The 27,887-nt window shown below is 38.8% G+C and overlaps 2 protein-coding genes across 7 annotated transcripts in view; one reads left to right on the plus strand and one right to left on the minus strand.

Annotated features, from left to right (window-relative positions):
* The window catches only part of NDUFAF2 (NADH:ubiquinone oxidoreductase complex assembly factor 2), a 63,807-nt gene extending 37,023 nt beyond the window's left edge, over positions 1–26,784 (minus strand). The window contains exon 1 of the mRNA XM_067315497.1: positions 26,560–26,784. Coding sequence (XP_067171598.1) covers positions 26,560–26,686 — 127 coding nt within the window. The 5' untranslated portion in view covers positions 26,687–26,784. The remainder of the gene's footprint in view (positions 1–26,559) is intronic.
* Positions 26,785–26,991: 207 nt separating this feature from the next.
* The window catches only part of ERCC8 (ERCC excision repair 8, CSA ubiquitin ligase complex subunit), a 55,837-nt gene continuing 54,941 nt past the window's right edge, over positions 26,992–27,887 (plus strand). For 4 of the 6 annotated variants that reach the window (XR_010886919.1, XM_067315885.1, XM_067315886.1 and 1 more), the window contains exon 1: positions 26,992–27,110. Coding sequence is in view for 3 of the 6 variants with exons in the window: in XM_067315885.1 (XP_067171986.1) it covers positions 27,034–27,110 (77 nt within the window). In the remaining 3 variants the exon portion in view is untranslated. Of the gene's footprint in view, positions 27,111–27,240; positions 27,642–27,887 lie in introns of those variants that run through there. The other 2 variants (XM_067315888.1, XM_067315890.1) reach the window with 2 other exon arrangements.

The following is a 27,887-nucleotide window of genomic DNA, read 5'->3' on the forward strand; positions in this document are numbered from 1 at the left end:
TGCATTTTCAACTCATTAGTTTAACAGTTGACAGATGAGTTCAATAAGCTTTCCTTTTTTGTTGTTTTTTTGGGGGAAGGGTTGTTCAGACATTGTATTTTGCTTTGATTTCAAGTTTATTTATACTTACAATAGACTTCTGGTCTGCTTTTTCACACACCTTTGTCTCAAAAATAGAAAATAGATTGAAAGCATAATTAGTAATACACAATGATTAAAAGAATGCCTATATTAATGTTTATAGGAGCTTAATTGCTGTTGCTCAGTTTAGTACATAACCCTATAGCTCTTAACATTTAGAGTCAGTAGTTTGCAAAATATCATCTTTTATATACAGAAATCAAATCTTTACTTCATTAGCGCTCTAAAAAACAAACACACAAACAAAAAAAACCCCCAGATATTTCCAAGGTCACTGGTAGTGCTTACTGAAATTAAATAATACTTACCAAAAAGTACAATAAGTTAGTAGATAGGGATTAACAAAGTGAAATCATTTCTCTTTCAAGAGCTGACACTTTTTGCCTGATTTAATTCATATTTTACATTGTTAGGTTACTTTTAAACCCCTGCCTGAAAAGTTTGTTTCTTTAAGCTAGACAGTTATTTAAAACTGTATTCCAACAATGCTGATTCTGCAAGAATCACATCTTAGCTGCTTTTGGTTTGCTCAGAATAGTGCAGGTGGTGGAGACAGAGACAGGGGGAGGGAGGGACAGAGGGAGGGAGGGAGACAGACAGACAGACAGATGGGGGGAGGGGGAGAGAGGGAGGGAAGAGAGGGAGGGAAGAGAGGGAGGGAAGAGAGGGAGGGAAGAGAGGGAGGGAAGAGAGGGAGGGAAGAGAGGGAGGGAAGAGAGGGAGGGAAGAGAGGGAGGGAAGAGAGGGAGGGAAGAGAGGGAGGGAAGAGAGGGAGGGAAGAGAGGGAGGGAAGAGAGGGAGACAGAGAGGAAACACCACCCCACCAAACCTTTACGTAGCCAGGGTACAGCAGCTGCTTTCCAAGCATCTAAGAACAGAAAAAGGATAGAGTGGAAACAGGACTAAGCACTATCTGAAAGTCAAAGCTTTTTTGCACCGAGTCAGCCCTGCAAATAGATTCTTCTCCTCAAATCTGAGTTTCTGTTGTCACTTTGGAAGTTAGAAAAACAAAAGCACACACAAAAAGCAATACGTGCACCCACTTAGCAATTTATCCTGCTTTCTACTTCCACAGTTCTAGCTTAACTAAATATTAAGAAAGTTTTAGGCAGCAAATATTGAGGTCTACATGTTTTCACAGTATGTAAATAACAGTCAAGTATTTAAACGCTCAGTTGTAGGCCTGTTGATTTTAGAGTATTGTGCTGCTATTAGAAGTTAGAGCACTAATTGCAGCTCTTGTAGCCAATACCTACATATATAAGTTTCTACGTGAAAGCCTTTAGGTCGATGACTGAACAGAAAAGATGAAAGAATGCCTTGGGACAGCTGGGGTTTTTTGGACTTGCATAGCTTCTGATAGCCAGAAGCTAAGTGTTTGATATACAGAGTATGATCATTAAAAGAACAAGTTGTGATTTTTATAAACTCTACAGTCAAATCATTTCACCAGGTACTTCAAAGACTTGTAGACACCTCAAGTCTATTCTAATTTTTAGAAGTAAAAAATAAAAGTACAGTTACTTTACTACACTTAACCAATTTAATCTCTGAAACGTACTTTCAGAAATAAGGATTTTCATAGACATTCTCATTACTTCAAAGTAATTGGTTTAACTTCATCAGAATTCTAACTATTTTAATTTATTCCAATTCCTTTTTCTGGTTTGAGCAGCTAAGATACATAATCTTCATGTTTTTATATTAAGATGTCACACAAGCTCTTTCATTCTTAAATATCTCACTGTTCTAAAAACCTGCACTGATATCAAGACACACATGGTTTGTGTCTCATCATCCTGAAGCACAACTCTGTAATGAAACAAGTGAAATCACACAACTATTTAGGACAGCAAGTAAAAAGTACTATTTTCAGTATGTTTTAGTGAGATTTGACATGCAACATGTAAAGACTAAATACAGTTTGGAGATACCTTAAAATAGCTAATATAACAAAATGTACGAAAAGAAATCATGCCAGCTCAGAAACCCCCTTATTTTTTGGAACATTTAGGTGCCTACTGACCTCAAAAATATTTTTGTTAGCCTTGCTTAACCTGCAAGACATGACAAAACTACAGCATAGGGTGGCAAAGACGTGGACCATTAACGATAAGGAAAAGGCATCTTCAGGAACTGGAGGAAACAACTTCATGGGTATAGCTGCCTTGCAATGTAGGTGGAGTTCTGTGCATAAATTCCTGTGCGCTGAGATGAAAGAAAATGCCTCAACGTTTAACTTTCTAGTAGTCTTAAGATACACAGGTATTCTGAAACACGGACAGTCAGGGAGTTGCATTCTCCCAAGGATGATAAAAATGACACTGTTGCTACCAAAAACAAAAAGAAACTTCAAAAATATGTAAACTTCCCTTAACCCCCCTCCCCACCCGTTTCTTTTACGGAAATATAATGCAAATATACAAAACATTCTAAACGAAGGCTAAACTTGTTCGATTACATTATACCTTGTCTCAGTGGCATTTCTTACCAATTGCTTTGACAATGTGAACTTGTTTTTGTGAATCTATGTTTACTTTTTAAATGATAAACTTAATGAGAGTTGATACTCAAAAATAAATTCAAAACTTACACATGCTCTCATATCTCTGTGTGTGCGTATGAATGAGAGGGAGGAAGCACATGCAGGAGAGAGAAGATGAGATGAGATTTTCACCCCTTAATAAAGACAACCTATTTTCGCACATTTCTATAACACTCATTTTCTGCCCTGGGAAGTTATTATACAATCAAATTACCTGTATGATAAACCTTCTGTAATTACCAGTAAGAGTCTTATTTTTCAGTTTAAGGACACTTTTGACTTGTAGTTCCATTTTACATACTGTACAGATGACTAAACATATATTTAAATATCAAATTCAGACATTTTTAGTTCAAATCAATTAAACTGAGAAATTATTCCCTTCTGGCTGCCTATATTTCTCTTTAATCCTGGTCAGTGTAAGACCTTATTACAAGTAATTTGCTACTTTAAGGCTGAGGAAAAATGCTAGCCTCACAATTTTTGTCATTTCCCCCCCACACTTCCCCTGCAGGCTGCTACTGTTGATGGCCTTTATGGAAATATAAATTCAATCAGCAGCTGCAAATTTCATGAGACGTCCATCTTCATGCTGAATTTCTAACTGAGTGTCAAAACAATCTGTGGATTTCTCCCTGATGAAACACACTTTGAATTGTAAATTTCTGCAATTTTCTCATGTTAGAATTTGAGCTGCACTAAAATAGAGCTAGCCCAGATATAGTGTCTACCAGCTTGAGACAAGTCATTTTTCCCCTCATTAGCTCTCCCTGCTACAGAAAGGGTTAAATAATAATCCATGAAAAACAATTTTTTACATGAAAAATTACATTTTCTATTCATTTTAGCAGTAAAATAAAATATAAAGACCTTCGATACATTCTAAAGGCTTTTCAAATCAGTTACTTATTTGAACTCACTATTCATTTCACAGTATTTTGCAGTGATAAAAATCGAAATTAGCTGCAATAAAACTTGAAGTATTTCCTATAGTGTCAAAATTGTCAAATATTCAAGGAGAGCAAGTTAAGTTCACAGAGATGGTTTCTCTTTCTCCTAAATCTCCACTTATATTAAATATTGATGGAAAAAATATACAATTAAATGACTAAGATTGAACTGTTTATACAGCTCTGAACAGTTCATTGTTCTCTGAATACAGTAAAGCAGAATACAATTTTGCATTCAACTGCTATTTCTTACAGTAGCTTAAAAGGAACATACAATGTACCAGGTATATTATAGCAACTTAAGTATTTTGCTTTAGAAGAAAATTTATTCCTCTCTTCTGTAGACACTAACATGAAATATGTAAAAATATTACCATTCTAATTTTCAAGCAAATGAGATAGCCTGTTTATTACATTTCCTTCTCATCTCCTTTCTACATAAAAAATATCATTCACAATGAAAAAACCCATAGTTTGATAAAGACAAATCTTATAGTTAAGAACTGGCTGTCTTTGTGTTTGTTTTCTTCTCTCCAGAGATGAACATTCGTGTGTTGAGGAGGTGGACGGGGGACCTTACTATTAGTCCATCACAGAAAACCATTTCCTTTTGAATGTATCAATAAAATGTCTTCCAAAATACCTGGGTATCATTCAGTTTACCTAAGAATTCAATGTGGCACCTCCTGTTCGTAAACCTGAAAACATCCAGTTAATCCTCGGAATGGTGAAAACCTAAAAATGGTTAGCTACAGAATAATTCCCAGACAAAAAACCCTAAGGTTTTATTGGTCTTAATAAAGTCACTTAAGCATTTGTTTTGCTCAAGCGCCGCAAACATCGCCTAAGTTACCTGCACTGCATTCTGTTTCGTGTGAACTGGAATGACCTGAAATTTGATCATATTTCCAAACTCTCAAAATAACTGATCTTTAAAATTTCCCCAGTTGGGTTCTTAGCCTTAAGTGCAATGTATGTATGTATGTATGTATGTATGTATGTATGTATGAAATCTGTGAGAGAACTACTTTATGCCAAAAATCAGATTTGTCTCTCAAAAAGGTCCAAGGAAAGAATACTGGCAAGCAGCTAATGGGACATACGCTGTCTATGTGAAATCACACATTTTGGCAAGCAAGACAGACCAGAGGGGCAACTTCCTCAGTGAAAACTACTGGGCTCCCTTTTAAAACACACTCATAAAACTGACCCTTATAAACTTGCTATTCTTAGAATGCAAGTTCCCTGCTCAGGCATATTTATCTCTCTCTCCCCCTCTCACACACACAATCCCTTTCTTTCCGCTCAAAATATTTCAACAGATCTCTGACTTTGCTTCATTGAGTCACAACATTCCCGATCACACAATGCTGAAGGGCTTTTTTTCAGTTTGCCCCTCTGGTCTGTCTTACTTGCCAAAACATAAGACTTCACATAGACAGCGTATGTCCCGTTTGGTTCTATTTCTCAAAATATCCAGAATACTACTGATAGTGCCCCTGTAATACATGCCTAAGGTAGGCATGAAGAATTCATTCTAACAATATTAATCCACTGTGATTTGGTACTTGTTCCCATTCAGCTTAAGGTTTTGTCTGTCATTATTTTAAAATCTTGCATCAACTTATCATAAACAATTATTTCCAATTTACTCATACCTTTCAAGTTCTAGGCCATCATGCTTTATTAAAGCACAGATATGAAGCACTTCCAAAGGGAGCTGATTAAACTTCATCTAACACACAAAGGTGTAGAATTTCACAATTTCCGTGTGGACTCAGATGAGCCAACTTTCAGGCTTCCACCAAAACTGAAAACGCCAAAGGACTTGAAAATTTAGGCAAGAAATTTGAAAGCAGTGTTAATAGGCAACACAGAACTGCACGAAAGAGAAGTCACCATAGGACAAAACAAACAAATTTGATCCTACAAAGACTAAAATTTGTTAAATATTCTTGAGTGCCATCTTCTGGCACCATAGTTATAGTTACTAAACAAGTGTAATTTACTTTCCTTCCAATATAATCTTAGAAGTTGTTAGCATGTCAAATAACTATGCATGTTTAACAGGAATTCTAAATTAATGCACTCAAAAAACCCTACTCCTGAGCGAAAAAGTTATTTTACAGAATTCTATGTAATTCTATGTAAAGCTGTAACAGGAGGAGAATTCAATCATCTGCAGATACCAAAAAAAAAAAAAAAAAGTCAAGTAGTAACATCAAAGTCAGGTAAACCTAAGATGAAGCTAAACTTATATTTTTGCAAGTTGTCAGCAGATTTTCAAATTTTTAAAAATGACAATTTTTATGGCAGCAAAATAAACCACTTGCAGATTGTATTAACCTCCTTCCAAATGCCCCCAACTCACATATTTATCATTGAAATACTCTACTTCTGTTTCAGAACTGAAGACATACTTCTGCAGTCAGAAGTCTGGCTATTTATTTTTTTCTGAAGGTATATTGATTCTTTTAATAAAAAACAGTATTGCCTTCTATCTACAAGCCTTGCCTTGCTCATGTCTTTTAATAATCATGGCTACAACTCCACCACATCTTCCTTCGCTTTTCTTCTCAACAGCCAATAATATTAAACAGTTAATTTAGCTTTGCTTTTTTTTAATTTAACACTCCCCCCTCCATTGATGCATGCAGATTAATGACAATTTCTCCCTTCTTACAAAATTTTTCAATTGCCTGAGGAAAGGCAAGACATCTAACAAGTTTTGCTTGGAAAGGCTGGTAGCTCTACAACTTTGTGAAATGAATATTTATTTTAAAATACAACATAATTGAGGATAGCATTAGGAAAGGGCAAAGCCAAGAGCGAAACGTCAATGAAATGAAAAATAAAAATAAACAAAAGGGCTTGGTTTTCCTCATTGTGTTTCTGTAATTATCAATTACTTTCTCAAAGGTATTTTGTACTGTGACAATCCCTAAATAAAAGTAAGGAAGCTGTTCCACTCATAAGACTCTAAAAATTAAAATTGGCATGAAGTTTAAAAGCTTTACAGTGTAATTAATAGTTCTTAAAACAGAAAAGAAAAATACAGTGGTTAAAATTATACTGTTTACAGGACTGCCACATACTTTTCCATATGGCATAAAAGACATGCCTTTGGGCATGTGGGAACATAAACTTTCATTAAAGTTGGTAATAGTTCTTCATTGTTTGTGGCATGTTAACAGGGAAACATCCGAGTGATACACGGCAGGCAAAGACTGATACTGCAACAACATCAAGTTTCTAGTAGGATATTCTTGCACTTCAATTCTTATCTGCAAGCTCTTCCTGAGAGAATTTGGACAATAGCAACAGCAGAGAAAAGAACCAACATCAGGATTTGGGAAAACATCTATCCTTCTGGAGAGAGCTTGGTTCCTGAGTGCTTGCATTTTCTTGTCCTTATTTGTTTCAATAGCCTTTTCTTACTGACTCTCCTCTTCTTTTGCCAGTGGGGGAGGAGAAAAAAGAATCCGAGAGCTTCCATTACCTGCTGGATCCTTAGAGAAAAATTGTCCTATTAACCAAATAAAGATCTAGTGAAATTAAAAAGCAGATGGAAATGCTTATTTATGCTTATTTATTCAGGCATAACTGAAACTTTTTTAGTATTTTGTAAGCATTGCTTGAATAATGTCAACTATAATATTGTACCACCCCCAATAAACACAAGGTTTACCTTTTAAAACAAAACATGGTCAATCCACAGACTCTAAACAATTTTTTTCAGGATAATACTAATTTGTGTGCATATTTCTGTAAAAACTTGTGTTTGAGAATTTTGGCACCCTTAGCAAAATCATATGAATAATCACCTCACTCAATGATATTCAATTTTATTATTATTTATGATAGCCTTGAAAGCCTCATCTGGAGTGAGGCCATCCTAGTTAGTATATAATCAAGCACACATCCTTTTTCTATCATCTTACACATTAAGTCTTGCTTTCAACTATTTTGCATCAATACAATGAGCAACAATGAGATTTACAGTCATAAGAAAAATCTTATTAAATAGGCTATGTGCAAAACATGACAAAGTTCTGTATAGCTTTGATGTAACAGGAAGAAAAAGAGCATTAAACCTTTTAGATATTTGCCATTAAAACCTAGTCTTCTGTGCTCATTAATATTTACGTCCAGATTCCTAGGCCATCCTAAAAGTAGTGCAAGTTCCTATGGTTGTTTCATAAATTCATCTTTCTTTCACTTACTCCTCAAAAGTTAGCCCAAACACCTTTCTGTCAATGTCATATTTCCTCTAATTAAAAAAAGAACTACCTCACAGGGGCTCCAGACGACAAAGCATCTCCCCTCTACATGAACTTCCGTCCCTGGAGTGTCTGGGTCATATAGAATTTGGTAGCCAGCAATACAGACAGCCGCTAGAGGCTCTCTAAATTTAATCACTGCTGTAACTTGCCTCACAAACAGCAGGCCCAGCAGAGTACTGCCCAATTTGCTTGATGAAAAAGTATAGAAAGGGGAGCACTGAAAATGAAAACAGGGTTGTGGGACTTCCTTAAATAGTGTCCTTCATCCAATGCTTTCCATACCTTATGATCAGCAGAACAGGGAGGGATGAGATCTCTCTCTCTCTCTCTCTCTTTTTTTTTTTTTTTTTTTGGGGGGGGGCGGAAGGGGACCTTACAAGTCCAAGAAGGAAGCTGGCAGTGGAAAGGGAAGTTATATTAATAATTTCACATCAGGATATTCCATATATGACGATACAGAGTCATAACTTAAATATCAGACTAATATCAGACATGACTTACATGTCCATTGGACAAAAAAATTGTTTCAAACAGTAAAAGGAACAATTAATTCTGCAATGTTATTAAAAAAAATTTGCAAAGTCAAGATGATTGTAAACTATATAAAAGACATTCATATATATAAGTGAACATTACAGCTATAAATTAAACTAATCGTTTGGCATCCTTCTATAAGAAAAGAATAACTGTTGACATATAATGTCACTGTGACAGCAATAGAGTCAACTGAGAACAGCAGACTTGGCTAAAAAGCCATATATATGTGTGCATGTGTGTAAATACATATTTTATTCCTATTCTGAATGTAATGTGCAATCATCTGTCACTACTTTGAGGTCCCCATATGCTCACAATTACTTACTCTGTTTTCTAATCATTTTTTCCCCATTTTGTTTCTTTTAGCACCTATTAAACACCTTTTAGGTATACTATCTAGATACTTACCAATATTGATATGGAAGAAGCTACTGATTACTTTCCTTTTAGTCCACTATTTCACTTCTTGTCAGTTGCAAACGCATTGTCAAGTCTTTAATATTTCTCATACTAAAAAAATTAATCCCAGTATTCCAATGGGCAGTTCCTCTTCTGTATTTTAAATACATTTTGCATTCTCTCATACTTCATTTTTATAACAAGTTGCAGATTTTTTCCTCTACACTGATCTTTAAGTACTGTTTTAGGTCTCATTCATCTTCAGCAATTTATTACTCATCCACACTTACACCGATCTTCAGATGCACCCAATAAAATCATCTCTTTTGAGACAACTCCATATTCTCTTTACATTTTAGCCACCTTTCTCACTCTGTTTCTTTGCTAATTAGCACTGCCACCATTTTTACTTGGCTCTTTCTTCATCTCAGTATCTATTTTCTCCCCCACAGTTTAATTCATCTAGTTGGACTCAATATACTCAGTGTATTCAAATATACTCAAGGCATTCTTGAACCTCATCCCACAGAATTTCAGAAAAAATGGCTAAAGTTGCCCAGGACATTACAGAAACACATTTAAGTATCTCCATACCCCCACTCCTAGAATTACAAAATGAATTAGAACTCCATAGTGCCAGTGGCAGCTTTATTCCAACTGTTTGCTGCCTTACTTGCATAGACTGTCAACACCTGACTAGAAATCACCCCTTATTAACAGTTTCCATCTCACTCAACAGCATGGAGATCTTCTATTACATAAGATTTCTAGATAATATTGTCTTTTTAAGTGCTAGGATTTTAAAAATATTAAACAGTGATATGATTTAACCTGAGACAACTTTAAGTAAATTAACATAAGATAAAAGTTCCAGTTTGCCAGTTGCTCTATGGAAATATATTTGTGTCGGAGTGGGAGACGGACCCGGAGTAACGATGAGTCTCAATGTGAGTATGATCGTTCTCCCTTTATTCAAGCTTTTACAGAGTATATATAGACAGGCAATAAGAGCATGTGATAGCGATAGCTGTATGATTGGCTCACAATCTTTGTTCACGCGCCTAGAGCGGATATATGATTGGTGCAGGCTTGCTGTTCGTGTGGAGAGGTCTGTCGACTTGTTTACCTCCTTGTAGCTTCCTTCTTTTGTGCTGTTCAAGGACAGCTCGCATAGATGTGGGATCCTCCCTCCATCGTGAAGACAGGATTGCTCACTTCTAAGAGATCATGCCCCTTTTCACTTAACCATTCTTCCACAATTCCCCCTTCTTGCTTTTGAGCAATCCAGGCTTGGTTCACTACTTTCAGCTGAGCTTTCTTAATACAGCTTAATACTACACATAAACACAAACCTATAACTACAAGGATCATTAAGATGCGTAAGCCTTCAGTAAGCAACCCTATTAGCCACTGCGGTAGATTTCCAAACAGGTTAGTTAGCCATTCGTCTAACAGCCCATGGTTCTGACGGATTTTACTTGCATGCTCCTTCAACCATTGCAATTGTTTGTGAATTGATTCACTATGATCAGACAAATTCATGCAACACATACCTTCAAAATCCTCACAACCATGACCTTGAGCTAATAACAAAAAATCAATTGCAGCCCTATTTTGCAGAACGGCATGACGCAGACTACTTTGGTCCTCTAACAGGCTCTCTATTACCTCAGTGGTGACGTTAGCTTGCTTCTCTGCCCAACAAGCCAATCGTCCTATTTGGTTTAAGGCGTAATAAGCGCGGCACTACAATTACAGACAGGCATGCTGTCGTTGCCCATCCCCCAGCTATATCTACCAAACTCTCCTGCCATAAAGCCGGGGATTCCTATCAGGCAGGTTCTAAAGGGCTGCGTAGCAGAAGCTAGTCACAGACAAAAGGCTTGTTGCCCTGTTTCGTTTGCCCAGGTAACCCACATGTTTTGTCTGGGCTCAATCTTGTGGAGAGTCATTACCGCTGGGAAGAGCATCCCCAGAATCAGGATCTCCATTTTCCTGCTCGCTGGATGAGCCATGGTGAGGCAAGACAGGCTTCATGTTCCTGCTGGGTACCCACACTGGACCACGATCTGTGGAGACACACATATAAACCTCGACCATTAAAGACAACAGGGGCAGGCCCAATCCATATTCCAGAGACTGGGTCCCTATACATTACTTTAAACTGTGGTAATGTTGTTGTATTGTTAAACTTAAGATTTTGGTGGTGGATTATCACCGGGGGGTCCTCACGATCGCCCATGAGACAGAGATAATTCAGGGTGAAGAGCACACGGTGCAGCCTCTGCTGTGCGTCCGTCTCCTCACCCTTTTGCTTCCTGAGGCAGTCCTTTAATACTTGGTGGGTGCATTCCACTAGCCCTTGCCCGGTGGGTGAATGTGGAATTCCCATAACATGATCAATCCCCCAACGCGACAGAAATGCCCTAAATTTTTGGCTGACATAGGCAGGTCCATTATCTGTTTTTATGCGTTCAGGCACGCCCAATACGGCAAAGCAGGCCAACAGGTGTTTACACACATGCAGCGCCTTTTCTCCGGGTAATGCAGTTGCCCATATCATTTTTGAAAAGGTATCAATGGTTACATGAACATACTTTAATCGACCGAATTCTGGAATATTTGTGACATCCATCTGCCATAATTCTAGAGCCTTCAACCCTTTTGGATTTACTCGTAGCCCAATATCCGGGCCATGGTTTCCACATCTTGGGCAGGCCTGTACAATACCTTGGGCCTCACTCTCTGTCAAGCCAAATTGCCTTTTTAAGCCCTTGGCATTTTGATGAAACATGTCGTGACTTTGCCTAGCTTGCTGAAACTTATCCATAGGGGGTAGATGACACACTGAGCTAACCAGGCTATCGGCAAGCTGGTTGCCTTGACCTAGCCCTATGTCTAGCTGATGGCTGCGAATGTGGACAATACAGCAAGCCGCTGTTCGTTGACCAAGCACAGACCGCAATGTGATAAACAGACTTCCCAGTCTCGGGTTAGCTGTCTCCCTTATCAAAGCGTCCTCCAATCGTGGCACTATCCCTGCTACATACATTGAGTCAGTCACTACGTTTAGGGGAGTGTTTAGCCAATTTGTTAGAGCCCAAACTACTGCAGTTAATTCCAGGGTCTGAAGAGAATCCCGGGGCTGTCCTTCTATAATATGTTGCTTCCATTGGTTACTTTCCTTCCATACGCACATATTTGGATCTGTTTTGAAAAGGCTCACAATGAAGCAATGTTCAGTAAATTAGAAACTTTGTTCTGAGAATTCAAAATTTTTTTAATTCAGAGAAGCATCAGTTCATCACCTGTGAGCTTCTTTAGCGTGATAGAAAGCAAGCCATTCAACATGCTTTGGGAAGCTACCCTGAGAAAAGGAGCACATACAGCTGTTCAGTGGAATGCCTGCTACACTTGAGCAGAGAATTCATAAAGGGTAAAGTGTTATTGCTACTTGTGAATTGTTACTAAAATTAAACACAGTGATTGCTATACTCTTCACAGTTTGGAAATGTGAGGGGTAAATAAGTGCAAACCTAGTGAATACTGCATACTTATAACTTTACTGGCCATTGCAACACCACGGAAGTGACAGGAAAAAAATCTCATTATTTTAGACAGGTTCATTTTTTAGTACAGAATTCTTTCTTTTTAATCAGAACTGTACCAACAGAAGCCTGGGGAAGTGGGACAAACAAAAACAAACAAAAAACCCACAGACTACGCTGTTAATTTTAAATGTGATAATGTGCTTCAGAGATAAAATATTCTTCTGCATGACAATTGAACAGATGGAATTTTTCATTTTTTAACTGGACCAATATTTAAAATATAATTCAAATGAAGCTGAAAGCTACTCTCTTCTAAGCAGCAGGTTCACCATCCCAAAAAACAATGAACTGAATGCTGCAGAGATTACACTGACATTATATCACATTATATATTTATGCAGTATTTCAAACTAAATGTTGAAGAAACAATAGACATTAATGCACAGTGTACTAGTATGAGAAAAATACACATTCCATATTTGGTGGAGAAAAAAAAAAAGAAAAAAGAAAAACACTACAAGATAAGACTAAGTCTTAACTGCATATACATTTCTATTCTCTTCCCCCCTCCAAATTGTTGTATTGCCTAAAAAAGCAATTACAAATGGACTGAATCCTAAAGATGTATCGCTATCCAACTTTTAAGCTCTTGCTGAAAAGTGCTTTTTCTGCCCATCTCTCTATAAATTCACTTCTTTCTAGCTATACCCATTACTAAGTAAAATCCCTGATTTGATCCAAATCTTTGTCATCTCTCCCTTATTTGCAATGTATTCTTGTTTGCTCTTTAATGATACTCCCTCTATGGTCTGTCAACAATACTGCACTGAAAAAAAAAAAAAAAACCCACTCTTGCTGTAGTTACTTTTTTCTCTCCTATGCTATTTCACAAGCTTCCAGCTTTTTCTGTCACATCAGCATTTTGAAGAGCAAGATGAGCTAGAAAGCTCCAGTATACTACAGATTTTGTGGCAATTGCTCCAACAGCTGCTCTCAAATATATAACTGATAACTATTTTGCAATATTTTTCTGAAGCTACTGCCTCATGGCACGGGCTCTGTCCTTGGTCCCCCTTTCTCCTTCTGCACTTTGTCTCTGGATACACTGCCACCTACACAACACAAACACCCCCGACACAAACGTTCTGTAGTACAAAATGCCACAGCTTAATGGCAATCTCTTCCACCACCTGTTCCTGATGCAAATTACTGCTAAGCATTCTTCCACAATTGCTTCAAGTTTACTATCGGGGTTCGCTCATCTCATGCACAAATACAAATTCCTACCTCCTTCTGCCTTAAGATCTCTGTCCCTTCCAAATAGATTGATTTTTTTATTTAAATCAACATGTCCAAAATGGGTCTTATTCTCCTTCCTTCCCTTCCAATCACTATGAAATATGCCATCACTCTGCTTTTTACTTACTGTTATTATTTTAGAATTGGAGCTCTCTTGTCTCTGTACTCAGGAAATATCTCAAACTTACAGGTTCTTTCTGCATAAGATTTTTTTCAATAAAACTTTCCTCATTTTCCACAATACTAAAACTGTCATCCAGGCTCAACTACTACAACACTGTTTTCTCTTGACTTGGCATATGCATCCTACTCCACGCATGAATTTATAACACCACTGCAAAGATTGCTTTTCTAATCAAACTGTAAGCATGTCAACTCTGTTGTTAGACCCTTCACAGGATCTCTACTATATTTCACTTCAGCTACAAGCTACTCTGTTTTCAAACTCCTTTGCAAACTCTCCCTTTCTCAACTGTCTTTCTATAGCCTGAGCTAGGCAGATTTGCATCACAAACTGGCCTGTTATCAGCCAACCTACATTTATTTTCTTATTCCCTGGATAGACAGGCAACCTCCATGAATACCCACAAACTAATTTCAAAGTTTTCCTTTACCTTCTGCTTTACCACAAAATGTAAAACGAAACAAAACGGAAAATTTCAGTTAGTCAAGCTGCAGATGGATTAAGTCTTTACTAATCAGGCTGATCATTACTGTCCATATTTATCCCAAGTTCCTTCTCTTATGTAGCAACTTTAAACACTTTGTGGATAAAAACTGTCTTTCTATCTCAGCTACCCATCATGCACTCAAAAGGCACAAGATCATGGCTTACAACTCATAAGCATTATATGCTTACCAATTAAAAGAGCAAAGCTTGTAACAGAATTTAAACTACACAGATGGGAAAAATAGTGCTGCAGTAGCCAGAAAGGTACCAGAAAATTACAGCGATAGCTGTTGTTCTTTGCCCATGACTAAAGCAAATTTTGAAGTGGTTTTATGGGAGAGTTTTCCTTTATAAGACCAATAACTTGAAATAACTGTACATAGGCAAACATATTTCTCCGTGCAGTAACTGAACTTCATTTTGTTCCTAATATAGTTTTTCTGCCTCTTTCGGTTTCACAAGAGATGCACCTCTTTTTAGGATTTTTGGTAGGATATGAAAGAAACAAAACAGTTTTCTACAGATAATGAATTTGCAGTAAGAAAGAAATGAAATATTTGAGGTTTCCCTAACCTTTTTTAAACTTAGAGATATACAACGAGACAGATAAAGTAAACAGGGCTGGCAGAAACTCTAACCAGGAAACATCACTCCCATTGGATTACACTGAGTAGCATCATTGTAACAGTAAGGATGTCTCTAACCCACTTAGCACATAAATCCACACTTGATCAATATGCAGAATATATTGACCTGGTAGCTTGTTAATTAATGCCTGACAGTATTTTGTCTGGACTATTTAATATGCCTATTCTGCCTAGCCAGCCAGGAAACCAGCTACCAAAGCCACACTGGGTTTCAGGCCATGCCTGCCAACTTAACAAAAAAGTTTAAAAGAAAAGTTGATGCAAGGATTTATTCCTTCTCCTCACCCATCCATGAAGAGGATCTACATTTGCACTTTACTCATCTGAGCAGAACAAAGTACCACATGGAATTTGCCTTTGGCTTTCACTGTGCATACTATTATAATTAACAATTTCTTTTCTTCTGACTCACACAAGTTATTTCCATTTAATTTTCCATTTACGTTTACTTAGTTACACTCCTCGTTCAAATTATGCCATACCTTCCTACTACAGAAGGATTTCTTTTATGCACTCTTTGAACCCTGGGTAATACATCTACAGGGATTCAAGAACACTTGAGCAAGGGAACACAATCCCTTTCAGCTCAGAAGAGGTCAGAGTTTGCAAGGAGATGTATTTTAATTACCAGCTACTTTGTCTTGATTACCAGAGGTAATGTAACATTGTGTCAGTGTTTCTATTACATTTTCTTTGAAAGAGTCTAGTGACCCACCTGTAAAAGCCTGCTGCAAGCCAGAGTTTACTAACTATATTCAGTTTGCATGGTAAAGAAAAGTATATAGATACTGGTAAGAAGAGTCTGAAACAATTAATAAACACAAACTTCTCAGTATTCCAAACTTTCAACCAAGACAATTTAAATAAACTTTTTGAAGATGCAGAAGATTTTAAAAGTGTTTTGAGGAAAAGAAAAAAAAAAGCATTCAAAATAAGTTTTCCCATCAGAACAGACTGATAAATTCTACCAAGTAGTAACTAACACAAATCCTTGACAATCAGTTTCCATCTTCATCCATCCATCTGATTCATTCTTCTCCTTATCTGGAAGAGGGGCCGGGGGGTGGAGGGAAGTAAATTCAGATAAATGCAGCTGTGTCTTCCTACTGTTCTTCATAGTAAAGTCCATGATCCATTCCAATAAGATTTTCATAGCAGCATGCCTCCAGGGTGAAAAATAAGATCATTCTTTAGATATGGACATCCACAACAGAGTATCTTAGATATCTCCATCTTCCCTTGGGTACTACAATATGGGCTTTTGCAAAAGAAATCAAACAATCAAAAAATTGTTTGTGATGACTCCCATGGTGAACTAATAATACCTAGAGCCATGCAACTATGTGGTAAAACTCGGTGCAGAGACTTTTTTGGGTCTTGAGACAGTAATTCATACTAACAACGACAATTTCCTATGTACTTCAATAATTTGCAATGAAAACATATTACTACAACATAATTTGGTAACTACTCTTCATACAGAACATTATATATAAACATATAGTAAGCCTACTATATACAATGTAAGTATACCAGCAAGGCTTAGAGACATACAAAGGGAATCACAGTTTACAAAAGCCAGTTTAAAGCCAGATCACCAGCCAGTGCACAGCTGTCACTCGGGAGGGAGCTGTTACTGGTTGAAGCTCTCGTTCCCTCCCTGTACACACAATAACTGGCTTGAACAGTGCCAGAAATTTTGTTGCTTTAAACAGCTAACTTTAAAACAGTGATCACTAGCAGTCTGACTACTGTAAATCAACATATATATATATATACACACACGTATGGAAAGTTAATATGGACAGGGCATCTGTCATTAATTTTGTGATCTTGGCATAGAAGAAAAATGAATAAGGGTTTGCCTGACCACAAACATTGTCTTTTTGTGTAACCACTCTTCGCTTAGAGGTGCCTAGCTTTAATCCATGGTTCTGTGAGAAAGATTCATAGCTGCAGGAAAACTCTGAAACTTCACTGTATGCATTCCATCAGGTCTTTCCATAGTTTATTTCTCCTTCTGGTTCAGGAGGAACCTTGCCTTGGCTGCTATGAGCCTTTGGGGTGGCGCTTCCTGATCCATAAAGCAAAACATGATAAATAATAATCCTGTCCAAATGGGAGGCAGGAAGCATTTAATTTTCTACACAACAAAACATGAAGTAGCAATTTATGTCAATGAATTTATATTTCATTTCTTCCCTACATAGTACCTTCCTGTTGCCACTGTTAAATTTGAAGACTTTTTGACCATGCTGTTCAGTTACTGCTTTGCACTAAACGATAACAACAAAAAAAGAATAAATGTAAATACTGTGTACAGATGAGGGTGAGAAAGGAGTGGGCAGAACTGGGTGGGCAGGCTGGAAAGCACTAGTGGTGTTCTTGCTGTTACTCCAAGCTGCCTCATTAGATCGTCTTAATTTAAGATGCCTCAGTGAAAAAGAAACAATTATTCCATGGCACTGGGAGAGAAGCTTCAATTTATGTCCTGGACCTTTTTGCCATCTTCTCACAGAGAAGCAAATAAATGACTGATGGGAATAAATAGCTACTCTAGAGGACATGGGAAGTCAAAGTTGCTTAGAAAGCTATGTTGTTTGGAAATTCTACATTAAGAGAATTTCTGCTGCAAAACTGAAATAAAATTCAAGTCAATGTAAACAGGCTAGTAGATTTAGAGGCACCTATTTGCCAAACAGGCATTTTTCTTCCAATATGCTTCTAGACAACATCCCTATAAAAAATACTGATTATAGGCAAGCAAGGACCCTTATATAATTGTGCTCCCCCATTCTCTCTACCAACCATAACAATCAAATACACTTTGGCCGAGATGATGCCATTTTCACCAGCACCTATTTTCACTTTTTCTCTGGACACCAGTGAATGGATATGACCCCTTTCAAGGACATTAGTTCCGCCACATTTAAGTTTGTTGTTGCCCACATTTTCAGGGTGCTCCTCAGGCTCTGCTGTGACTGCTATACAACTTCGCATTCTACCTTTCTGGCTGGCTGTTCAGTGGACCAACTCCCTCCACCCTCCACCCCAAGTTCAATATCCCTCTTACAGGTACAAAATGTCAATAGGTCCATGTTCTTCATGAACACCAAAGCTTGTGACACATTCATTTCTTCCAGCTTTGATCACCATCTCCAGAAATCTGCCAAATTCATCCTTTCTTTGACCTTTCTGCCTGGAAGCAAACTTCATACTGGCTGCAATTCCTTTTGATGGTGCTTCCAGATCTTCTAAATTGAAGAAGTTAAAGTTAACTTAGTCCTTCACTTCAAGAAGGAAGGAAATTATAATACCTTGCACTTCATATGCACATGGCCATAAACAACGAACACCTGGAAATTAAGATCGGACTTCTCCATTTCATCTAATTCCTCTGTCATGCTCCTTTTTAAGTCATACTCCTTTCTGTGCAACTCCTGTACCAAGAGGCAGAGCATGAAACTTATTCTTCCCTTTCCTCAAAGCAAAGCAGTTCTTATCTCTCTAAATCTGACCTTAAAACTATCAAGCCTCTTATGACAGAAACTTTATTTGGTATTTTAAAGATTATATATATATATACACACACACAAAATATATATTAAAAAAAAAACGCAAAAAAACTTATTGTACAAAGCAAAAGTCAAAAAATCCCCTACCACCTTCTCTATTCTTCAGGACAAACTGAAAAGGTTAAAGTGGCCCACAGGGTAGTGCGCCAAACTCCTCAGTTCCTTTTATTTAACCTCTCTTTTACTAAAATTTCCCAACTGCATTCTCTTGTTCAACTCTTTACTCTTCTTATTCTCTTTTTATTTCACCTATTCCTTTTCTCAAATAATAATGTAGCCCCTCCATTTTTTTAATGTTTTAATTTTATTCCTAGTCTTATTTCACAGTAAGAAAACTTTTCTAAAAAAGATTATGCCAAATAAGCTACCAACAAAAGTGGACATTGAAGATATATATGACAATCACAATTTGCAAAGCATCTGGACAGTATTTATGACCTTGTTAATCCAAATTCATACAATTAATGAGCTGAAACTAATTGTACAGACATCTTAAAAAGTGGTTTCTGGCAGCTACAGACACACATCAAGTCTATGATGTATGTTAAATTTGTTCTTTAGTTTGGTAATACAATTTCAAACACTAAAGCTTTATACAAAGTAGGTGATTTGTTCTTTCTTACCTATATTAATGACCAATTTTTTTTCTCCTTTTGAACCAGAAAATTAGATGAATTCTCCTTGTATTTCAGGATAACTGAAGTTAAAAGTAATAGAACTTAACTATAAAGCAGGTATGGTGACATGATGATGATCATGTTTACAACACACTCATAGCTCCATAGGGATCATGTTCTGAGGATGATATACGGGCAAGACTTAATTTCATAGGAAAGTGACAAAACTCTGTTCTTAGGACAGCTGCTCTTCTCCTGCCTCTTTGGACCCGCAATAGGCTCACTTGTGCTAACGTTACAATGGAATGATGTAGCAACACAAGTAGCACCACTTTTCAATATACAGCTAGGAAAACAAAGTGGAAGCAGCTTCATTAGGACAAGCACAAGTGCCCTACAGTTATTTTAACTATTAGAAAAGACATGCAGTGGAACACATTTGTTACAAACACCAAAAGGGCTGTTATTTAGATCCCTCCAGTAGCTGTTTAAGTCAGCATGGTTGACAGATAAAGTCAACTAAGATTTTTCTAGCTATTAAATACACATATTTGACCTAAGTTGACTGTTTCTTTCACTACATACAAAAAGAGAAAGCTACTAACACAAGGAAATTAAAAATATATATATTCTTACTCTGATTTTTGACTGTCAAATGGACCTCAAAAAAAAAAAAAATCAGAACTGGCTATCAAACAAAAACCAGAATAATTAAAGGTACAAATGCACAGCATATAAAGCTTAATAGTGGCAGGTAAAATTCAACAAGATCAGCAACTCAGTTTAATATCAATGTGCAGTACACACTGAGGATCAAATCCAGCCCTAGCAACAGATAACGTGCAAGTCACTGCTTGTCCATATGACTACTTACTGTTACTCATGGTTTTCAAGTCAGTGAGATTAACATATCATGCCTGTTGTCAATTCATTTTTGGCAGCTGAAGGAAAAAACATATCACTGCACCCAAACAATGTTTTTCAAATATTAATGCTTTGATAATCTGCACTCTTCACAGTGTAATTGCTTTGCTGAATAATGTATCACTCAGACTGAGAAGCATTTTGTCATTCCAAAATCACTGTTCTAGAAGCTGGCAGTCTGCAATACAAGTTTTATTTCTGTACAAATACACATACAGACAATTATTTTAGAATTCTGTTTCTTTGTTATGAAGTCTCAACTGAAAGGAACGTTCAGTAAGCAATGGCTATACACCATTTCTGTAGCAATGGTGCCACCATCTGGACAAATCTATAATTATCAACTATTATCTGTTTCTACACATATATAGTTATATACACACACACACTCTCATGTCCAATGGATATTTCATATGAGAAATAACACTTTCTAGATACTCTTGTTTTCATAACCCAAATAATTAAGTCACTTAATTTGGCTTCATATTCATTAATCATGACTCAAATTCTGAGTTTCCTTAATGTCTTAGAATTAGCCATGTATAATTAAAACATGTTCATTAACTTTTAACCTACACTTGAAAAACTAGCTTGCAACCAGTGATATCTGAAACACTTGATATACCATTTAAAAATGCTTCATACCATCAGAATCAGTTTCTGCCTCTTCCTCAGATTTCATTCATATAGTGAGAAAGGTAACATTCAGAATCAAAAGCAAGCTGTGGCTCTAATCTCAGAAAACATGCTTTGGAGATGACATGTTCTTCCTTCCACCTAAGCATATACGCTATAAAGCATTTGGGGAATGTTTTATAACCTAGTCTTCACCAAAAATTTTGGAAAAGAAATAAGAAAATTACTCTACAGTTCTCATACACTGAAAGATACCAGGTCATTACATAAAACAGAAAAGAAAAAAAAAAAACAGCAACAAAAACAACCACGAAGGAATGCTTTAGTCCCAACAGAACTGTAAGGTTTTTTTAACTTTCATTAAAAAAATTACATATTTCTATTAAAGTCTGGATTCCATAAGATTTAGGATAGCCTACATATTTTACACAATTGATCAATTATTATCTTTTCCTTACACACAATATTACTTATTTGTACATTTCTGTTTTGTAGAGAAAAACAATTGACAAGATACAGGACCTAAATGTGGACCTAACTGGGCATTCCACATAGAGAAAAGGTTTCCATGCAAGTCAGTGCTTACATTCAATTATTAGAGCAACAAACTTTAGGACTGAAACTTAGTTATGTAACTTTTCAGAAAGTACTTACAATAAAAATATTAGTAATTGGTCACCAATTTTAAACGTAGTTTTCCTTTCAATTCAATTTTAATACCACCAAAAATACAGCAATTCATCCACTACCATGCTGAAATAAATCTAAAAGACTAAAACTCTGAAGAATAATTCAAGCCAAGTTTACCTACTACGACTTCACCTTGTTTTTTCATCTGGCAAACTGAAACACATGCTTGCTTGCCAGCTTCTGAATTAAAGCTCAGATCATCACAGGATCAGGCAACACAGGGCCCCTAACACAGGGTTTATGCAACATAAAAAAAACCCAATGGATACAGAATGCTCCAGGCTTTTTCCAGATATTCCTGGTAAGCTGCGGCTCCAAACCAAGTCTAACATCCATCTACTGTTTCCTCTTTTGTTCCAAAGGGAACCATAAAGCTCAAGCCTTTTCTAGGATGACTATTACCCTCAACAGGAATTGACCACTTTAGTGACTGGTCATTCTTCATTGACTTCTTGGAGTCCTTCGTTTTAGTACTTTTAGCACTGATAAATAATCATTCAAAGAAAACTGCCTTCCTGTTATTGATCTACTGTTCTTATAAAAACTTGCCTATTCATGTATTTCATAGAACACTCATTTTATCTCTTAACCATTACAATAAATGCCAGTATAATGAAGATATTGAAAAGATATGGTTTGAAAAACAAACTGCCCATTAACCAGCCTGAAAAAGATATGAAAAATATATACCAGATCTTAAACACTTAATGCCTCTTATCTTCCTGTATTTTTTCCTTCTTAATAAATCTGTGTTAAAAGTCTTTATTTATAAACCTTTTCAAAGGAAAATGTAATCAGTGATTTCCTATAAAATATATTTTGTTGTAATAAATGCATAAGTTGTATGAGAAATTTGTGTTGTAATTAAAAAAAATAAAAATGGTTTAAGAATCACTCTGTTACACAGAAGAAACAATTCATCATGTAGCAAAGCTATGGCAATGCCCTGACGGTATGTTATACAATAAGAAAAATAAATGCATTACAAAGATAAATCTAGTTTGTTTAGTAAAATACTTGTCTGAGATATTGAAATGAGTCATCAATCACTGTTACCCAACTGTCTACTCCCATCTTCTATCACATCCAGTGACTATCACACTCAGAACTGGCAACTGAAGAGTCATCTCAGAGTTAATGAGTTATGCTGGATGTTTCTCTCAAGAAAAGCACAATGCAGTTGCACTATTTAATCATTGTCATAACTTTTTTAAGGTAGTCTTGCAAAGTTTCACTTGTAGGATATCCTTAAATACTACTGTGTTTTCTTCCAAATGAGTCTACCTCACCATAGTGTTGAAGGTTTGGCTTTAAGATCATGGTTTTTCCCCCACTTCAAAAGAAAAGTCCCTGACAAATATCATACTAAACATCTTCAGTCCCACTGCATCTGAACTTTGGCGTTTGGAGAAAATTAACTATTCTGACACTCACAAACTCTTTCGTATTTCCATTGGAAAAATGGTTCTTTTTTCCGGGTCTTTGCCTTCTGTCTTGACACGTGTAACAGATTTTTCTTAGCTCCTTTTCCAATTGTAGCAATTCCTTCTTTTACTGAATCATTCACTTTTTATTCTTACAGTCTGTAGAGTCTTTTAAAGTTCATCTCTCTTTCAAAAGAATTAATGCAACTGGACTCAAACAGTATCAGTAAACAACTCAATTTACATTTTCCTTCCCTGCCTTTCCAAGCTGCCAAGTCTTTCTCCATTCACCCAGTAGAACAGTCATACCCTTGCAAGCTCATATTTTTGCTACTACTCTTCAGACCTTTCTAAAATAAGACAAAATAGCTGTTAAAATCACCTTTGTATGTCATGACAGCTGCTACCCCTTTTTAAATTTCCCCAGTAATTCCCTATACTCCATTGAAATATATCCAAGTTGCTAGCTCTCCTTCTAACAACTAGAGTATTCAGTGACAGCCAGAATCAGGGATTTGAGAGACAACCATCCCATGACTAGGTAAAGGTGATCTCAAGATACAGTTGTATGTGTCTTGAGTTTGACCTGGACATCCCAGATTTTAGGACATTTTTCAGACTATGTCTACAGTAGCGATTTGATTCAAAGCAACAATGTGGTTTTGTAGTGAATCCCTTTGTCGCCTCTATTTATCACCTACTATTTTGGTTCTCAAAGTTGTTTTTGTGCAGACAAATTGCATTTCTTCAGAATGAAACTAAACCAGAATCTCCACTTCCAAAGCATTTCAAAACTTGACAAAATATTATGTTCCACAGCAATATGAAAGTCCAATCTGCAGCATTTACCTAATGCTCCTCCCCCACTTCAGAGCACTTCAAAATTTATTTAAGGTTGATGTTCAGCTCACAGAAACAAAATAAACTTATTCTGAAGTAAACTCTCTGAACCACAAATGATAGAGATGTAAGGAATCACAAAATGGTTGAGGTTGGAAGGGACCTCAGGAGATCATCTAGCGCAAACCCCTCTGCTCAAGCAGGGTCACCTAGAGCACGTTGCACAGGACCCTGTCCAGACAGCATTTGAATATCTCCAAGGAAGGAGACTCCACAACCTCTCTGGGCAACCTGTTCCAGTGCTCTGTCACCCTCACAGTAAAAAGTTTTTCCTCATATTCAGACGGAACTTCCTGTGCTCCAGTTTGTGCCTGTTGCCTCTCATCCTGTTGCTGGGCACCAGTGAAAAGAGTCTGGCCTGGCCCCATCCTCTTTACATTCTCCCTTCAGATATTTGTATGCATTGATAAGATCCCCCCTCAGTCTTCTCTTCTCCAGGCTGAACAAGCTCAGCTCTCTCAGTCTTTCCTCATAGGAGAGATGCTCCAGTCCCTTAATCATCTTAGTCACCCTTTGAAGATCACAGTAAGAAGGCTGTTTAAGCAGACTGGGACTATTGTGGCTGTTCTGTCTTTGCCATCTTGGTTTCTGCCACCTTGATTTCTTGGTTTCTGAGGAAACTCAACATCAGCCATTTGGATCCAGTGATCTGCTCTTACTGCACCTTACTAATGGAGATACAGCCCCAGGGTCCAGGAGAATCCTGGACTACTAAGTGAAGGCGAGAACAATTTGTAACTAACAGAAACAGATAGCGAGTTCTTTGCATGACAGCCTCCCCTTCTTCATTCCCTCTTCTGTGCCAGTTCTAGCTTGCAATTTATTCTTCACCAAGTCATTTTAATTCTTTTTTTCCACCATGACATTTTCTGCAGAAAGGTCCAATAAATTACAATGAAAGGTTAGCAGCAATGAGAAAGAAAACAGGGGGAAGAGAACATCTCTCCCTTTTGGTGGCAGTAAAACAGTCATTTTTACCGGTTCATAAGGACTGATCCTAAAATGGTTTCATAATCACAGCTAAGAAATGTGACCATAGGTTTTATTGCTTCTTGCAACATAAGCTAAAAGACATAGCTGTACCACAGAGAAAAAGTTATACAGTAGTGTTCCTGCAACCTATCTAGTTCAGGATATTATTTCATTGCTTGAGACCTCTCTTCACTGCCAGAAAGCTGTCTTCCCCTCTCCCAATTCAATTTGAAATTTTGTTAGTTTAATTTACTGCTATATTTTAATTTAAGGTACCTATGCTCCAACTTATAAGCAAGCACAGAGAGACCATCTCCTCAGCATTTCCACTCCTCAGATGTTTTTGGATTCCTTTTTTGACTCTCTTTCCATCCAGCACACCAGATGATGACTTTCTGAGTAATAAAACAGTTTTCTGCTTGCAGACCTACTCCATGGATGTACAAAACCCTCTCAACTTTTACACAAAGTTGCACAGAACACAGCTTGCTTTCTTTAGCAACCTTTTATGCACCTCTTAGAAACCCACCATGAACCCCAACAGTGAAAAGATGAAGATCACAAGCTGAAAACAAGAAGCAGAAAGCCTGAAATTTAGTGTCATTTTAACCCAGAGGAAATCGACACAGCTGCTGAAAAGGTCTCCACCTCCTCCTCCCAGATACTTGTTCAAGCAGACCTGCTTTAAGTCAAATGTCCATGGTTTATGAAGCTGCACAGCAAGACAGATCTGGGAACTGCTCTGAAGGAAAACTAAATTCAAAAGAAATTACTTGTTTCTGAGGGGAAGGTGTGAGCTCCCTTTGAGGAAGGGCACTGACTTAAATGACCAACAGCCTCAGACTTTCTGCTTTCATTCTTCAACTTTGAAGAATATCATGTTCAGAAAGTCTCCACAGTTGGGGATGCTCTAGTTGATATGATCATACACATACAGAGTACAGCAAGCAGATGAACAAGCCTGTGCAGGGAGAAGGAACACACTATTGTTAACTATATTGTAACATGTGGACTGAGAAACCTCCAGGGAAGAGAAGCTGCATTCAATAAATTATACATGGCTGTGCAGCACAAGTGGGGCCTCTATAGAGAATGACATGAGCACATGCTCTAAGAATACCTAGGCTCCTTGAATATAGGCAGAAATCTAGAAAACTACTTCTCCTTGGAAGTTCAGTGAACATACATAGAGGAATCCACCTAAACATATAACCAGAAGTGTTCTGAATCAAGAAGAGTCAATATGTTTACTGCTGCCTACCTACTACAGGCTGACAGTACGCTCTAAACTCTTTCGATGATAGGATTTAGCATTTTCTTACATTAAAGCAACAGTCTAGTCAGAAACTGAACGTTGCACATATCCGGCCCATCCTTGGCACCTTTAGCAGCTGCACCGTTTCTTTCACTTAGAAATCTTTCTTCCGCGTAACTCGGGCAGCAACGGCAGCCAAACTACCCTGCAGACGGACCAAGTGTCACGGGCTAGGCAGGGCGCGCTTTGGCGGCCCCCCGAGCTCGGCGCACGCCGGCGGCGGCTCGGGCGGGCCCGCAGCGATGCGGCAGGCTCCCGGGACGCACCCAGCCCTGCCTTGGCGCTCAGCCGCGCCGCAGCCCTAGCCGAGCAGGGAGGACATGCACACGCACAGACACACACGCGTGGGCTCACATACACACCTTTCACTTCGCCCCCGCAGCGCCGGGGCGGCCCGGGAGCGCGCGGCACCACCAGGCCCGCCGCCGTGGCCCGCCTCGGGCGCTCACACCGCCGCTCACGCCCCCCCCCCCCCCGCGCCTACCTGCGCGGGTCTCGTGCTTGGGCACCCGGTAGTACTTGTTGCCGAACTGGTCGGTGCCCACGAGCTCCTTCGCGGGCCCCAGGAGCCGCAGGCGCAGGGCGCGCAGCGCCTGCCAGGGTCGGCTCATCGCGGGGCGCCCGACGGTCGCAACGACCAACGGCCAACGGCCCCGCAGGCAGCGCGCGCGCAGCGGCAGCGCCAGCGCCAGCGCCGGCCTCCGGCAGCGCCGCGCCCCGCCCCCGTAGGGGGTGTGTGTGCGTCACGCGGCCGCGTGTGCCCGCCCCGCCCCGCCCCCTTCCCCGACCAGCTGACTCCGTCTCCCAGAGCCTTACCCGAGCCCGGCCGCCTCCTGCCGGTGACGGGGGCGTTAACAACGCTGCTTGCGATTGGCGGAGGGCGGCCGCGGCGCAGCCAATCCGGGCCTCTCCGCTCCCAAGATGGAGGAGCTGGAGCGGGCGGCGGTTGGGTGCAGCGATGCTGGGCTTCATTGCGGCCCGTCAGGCCGGTCTCGACGATCCCGCGCGGCTGCGCCGGGCCGAGGCCACCCGGAGGTAGCGGGGCGCCGGGCCCGGGGCGGGCTGCGCAGGAGGCCCCGAGCGGGGCGGCAGCGGCAGCCCGTGGCGGGCCCTGCGCAGCCCGGCGGCGGGGGTTGGGGGACGGCCCGCTTCGTGCCTCCGGAGTGCTTTCTCTGTAACTCATTGCGCTCTTCCGGAGTTTTATACCTCTTACATTATTACCTCTGTAATTGCCTTGGCCCCTTACCTAAATTACCTTGTTCTCCTTTAGTCAGGATAAAAGCTAAATCACGTAATGTTCCTTGGCTGCGCCGGTGCTGCCGTGCGGGAGTTTCAGATACTGCAGGGGAACCTTTGCGGACTCGGTACGGGGGAAGCTGCAAAAGCCGGGCTCCTCTTTGAGCTATCGTGTATATCCCCGGAGTGCTGTTTTTCCCCTGGGAATAGCACGTGCCGCAGGATTTGGAGGGGACTCGTTGTCTTGAGCTCGGTGTGTGATGTCCGGTTACCAGACCTGCGGGGAAAGGGGAGTATTGTCAGCCCCTCACTAGGGCAGCTCTGGTAAAGGTGCAGATCTGTTTCACATTTCCATAGCCTTTATCGTTTTACTTTTAAAGAAACTACACAGATGTTTCTCCTTCCCTGCCCCTCCCGGAAGATTTAAAAGAAAGAATATTTTGTAATTGAAAATTTATGAAATTTAAGTGTTTCTGTAAACTCCTTTCTGTCCTGCTTTTTGACAAAATGATCATTCCTCTCTGCCCCTTCAGTATCCCTGTAGCATTCACTGCTGAGAATGGAAGCCCAATGGGC

The sequence above is a fragment of the Apteryx mantelli genome, chromosome Z (genome assembly GCF_036417845.1).
Source record: "Apteryx mantelli isolate bAptMan1 chromosome Z, bAptMan1.hap1, whole genome shotgun sequence".
Taxonomy (NCBI): Eukaryota; Metazoa; Chordata; class Aves; order Apterygiformes; family Apterygidae; genus Apteryx; species Apteryx mantelli.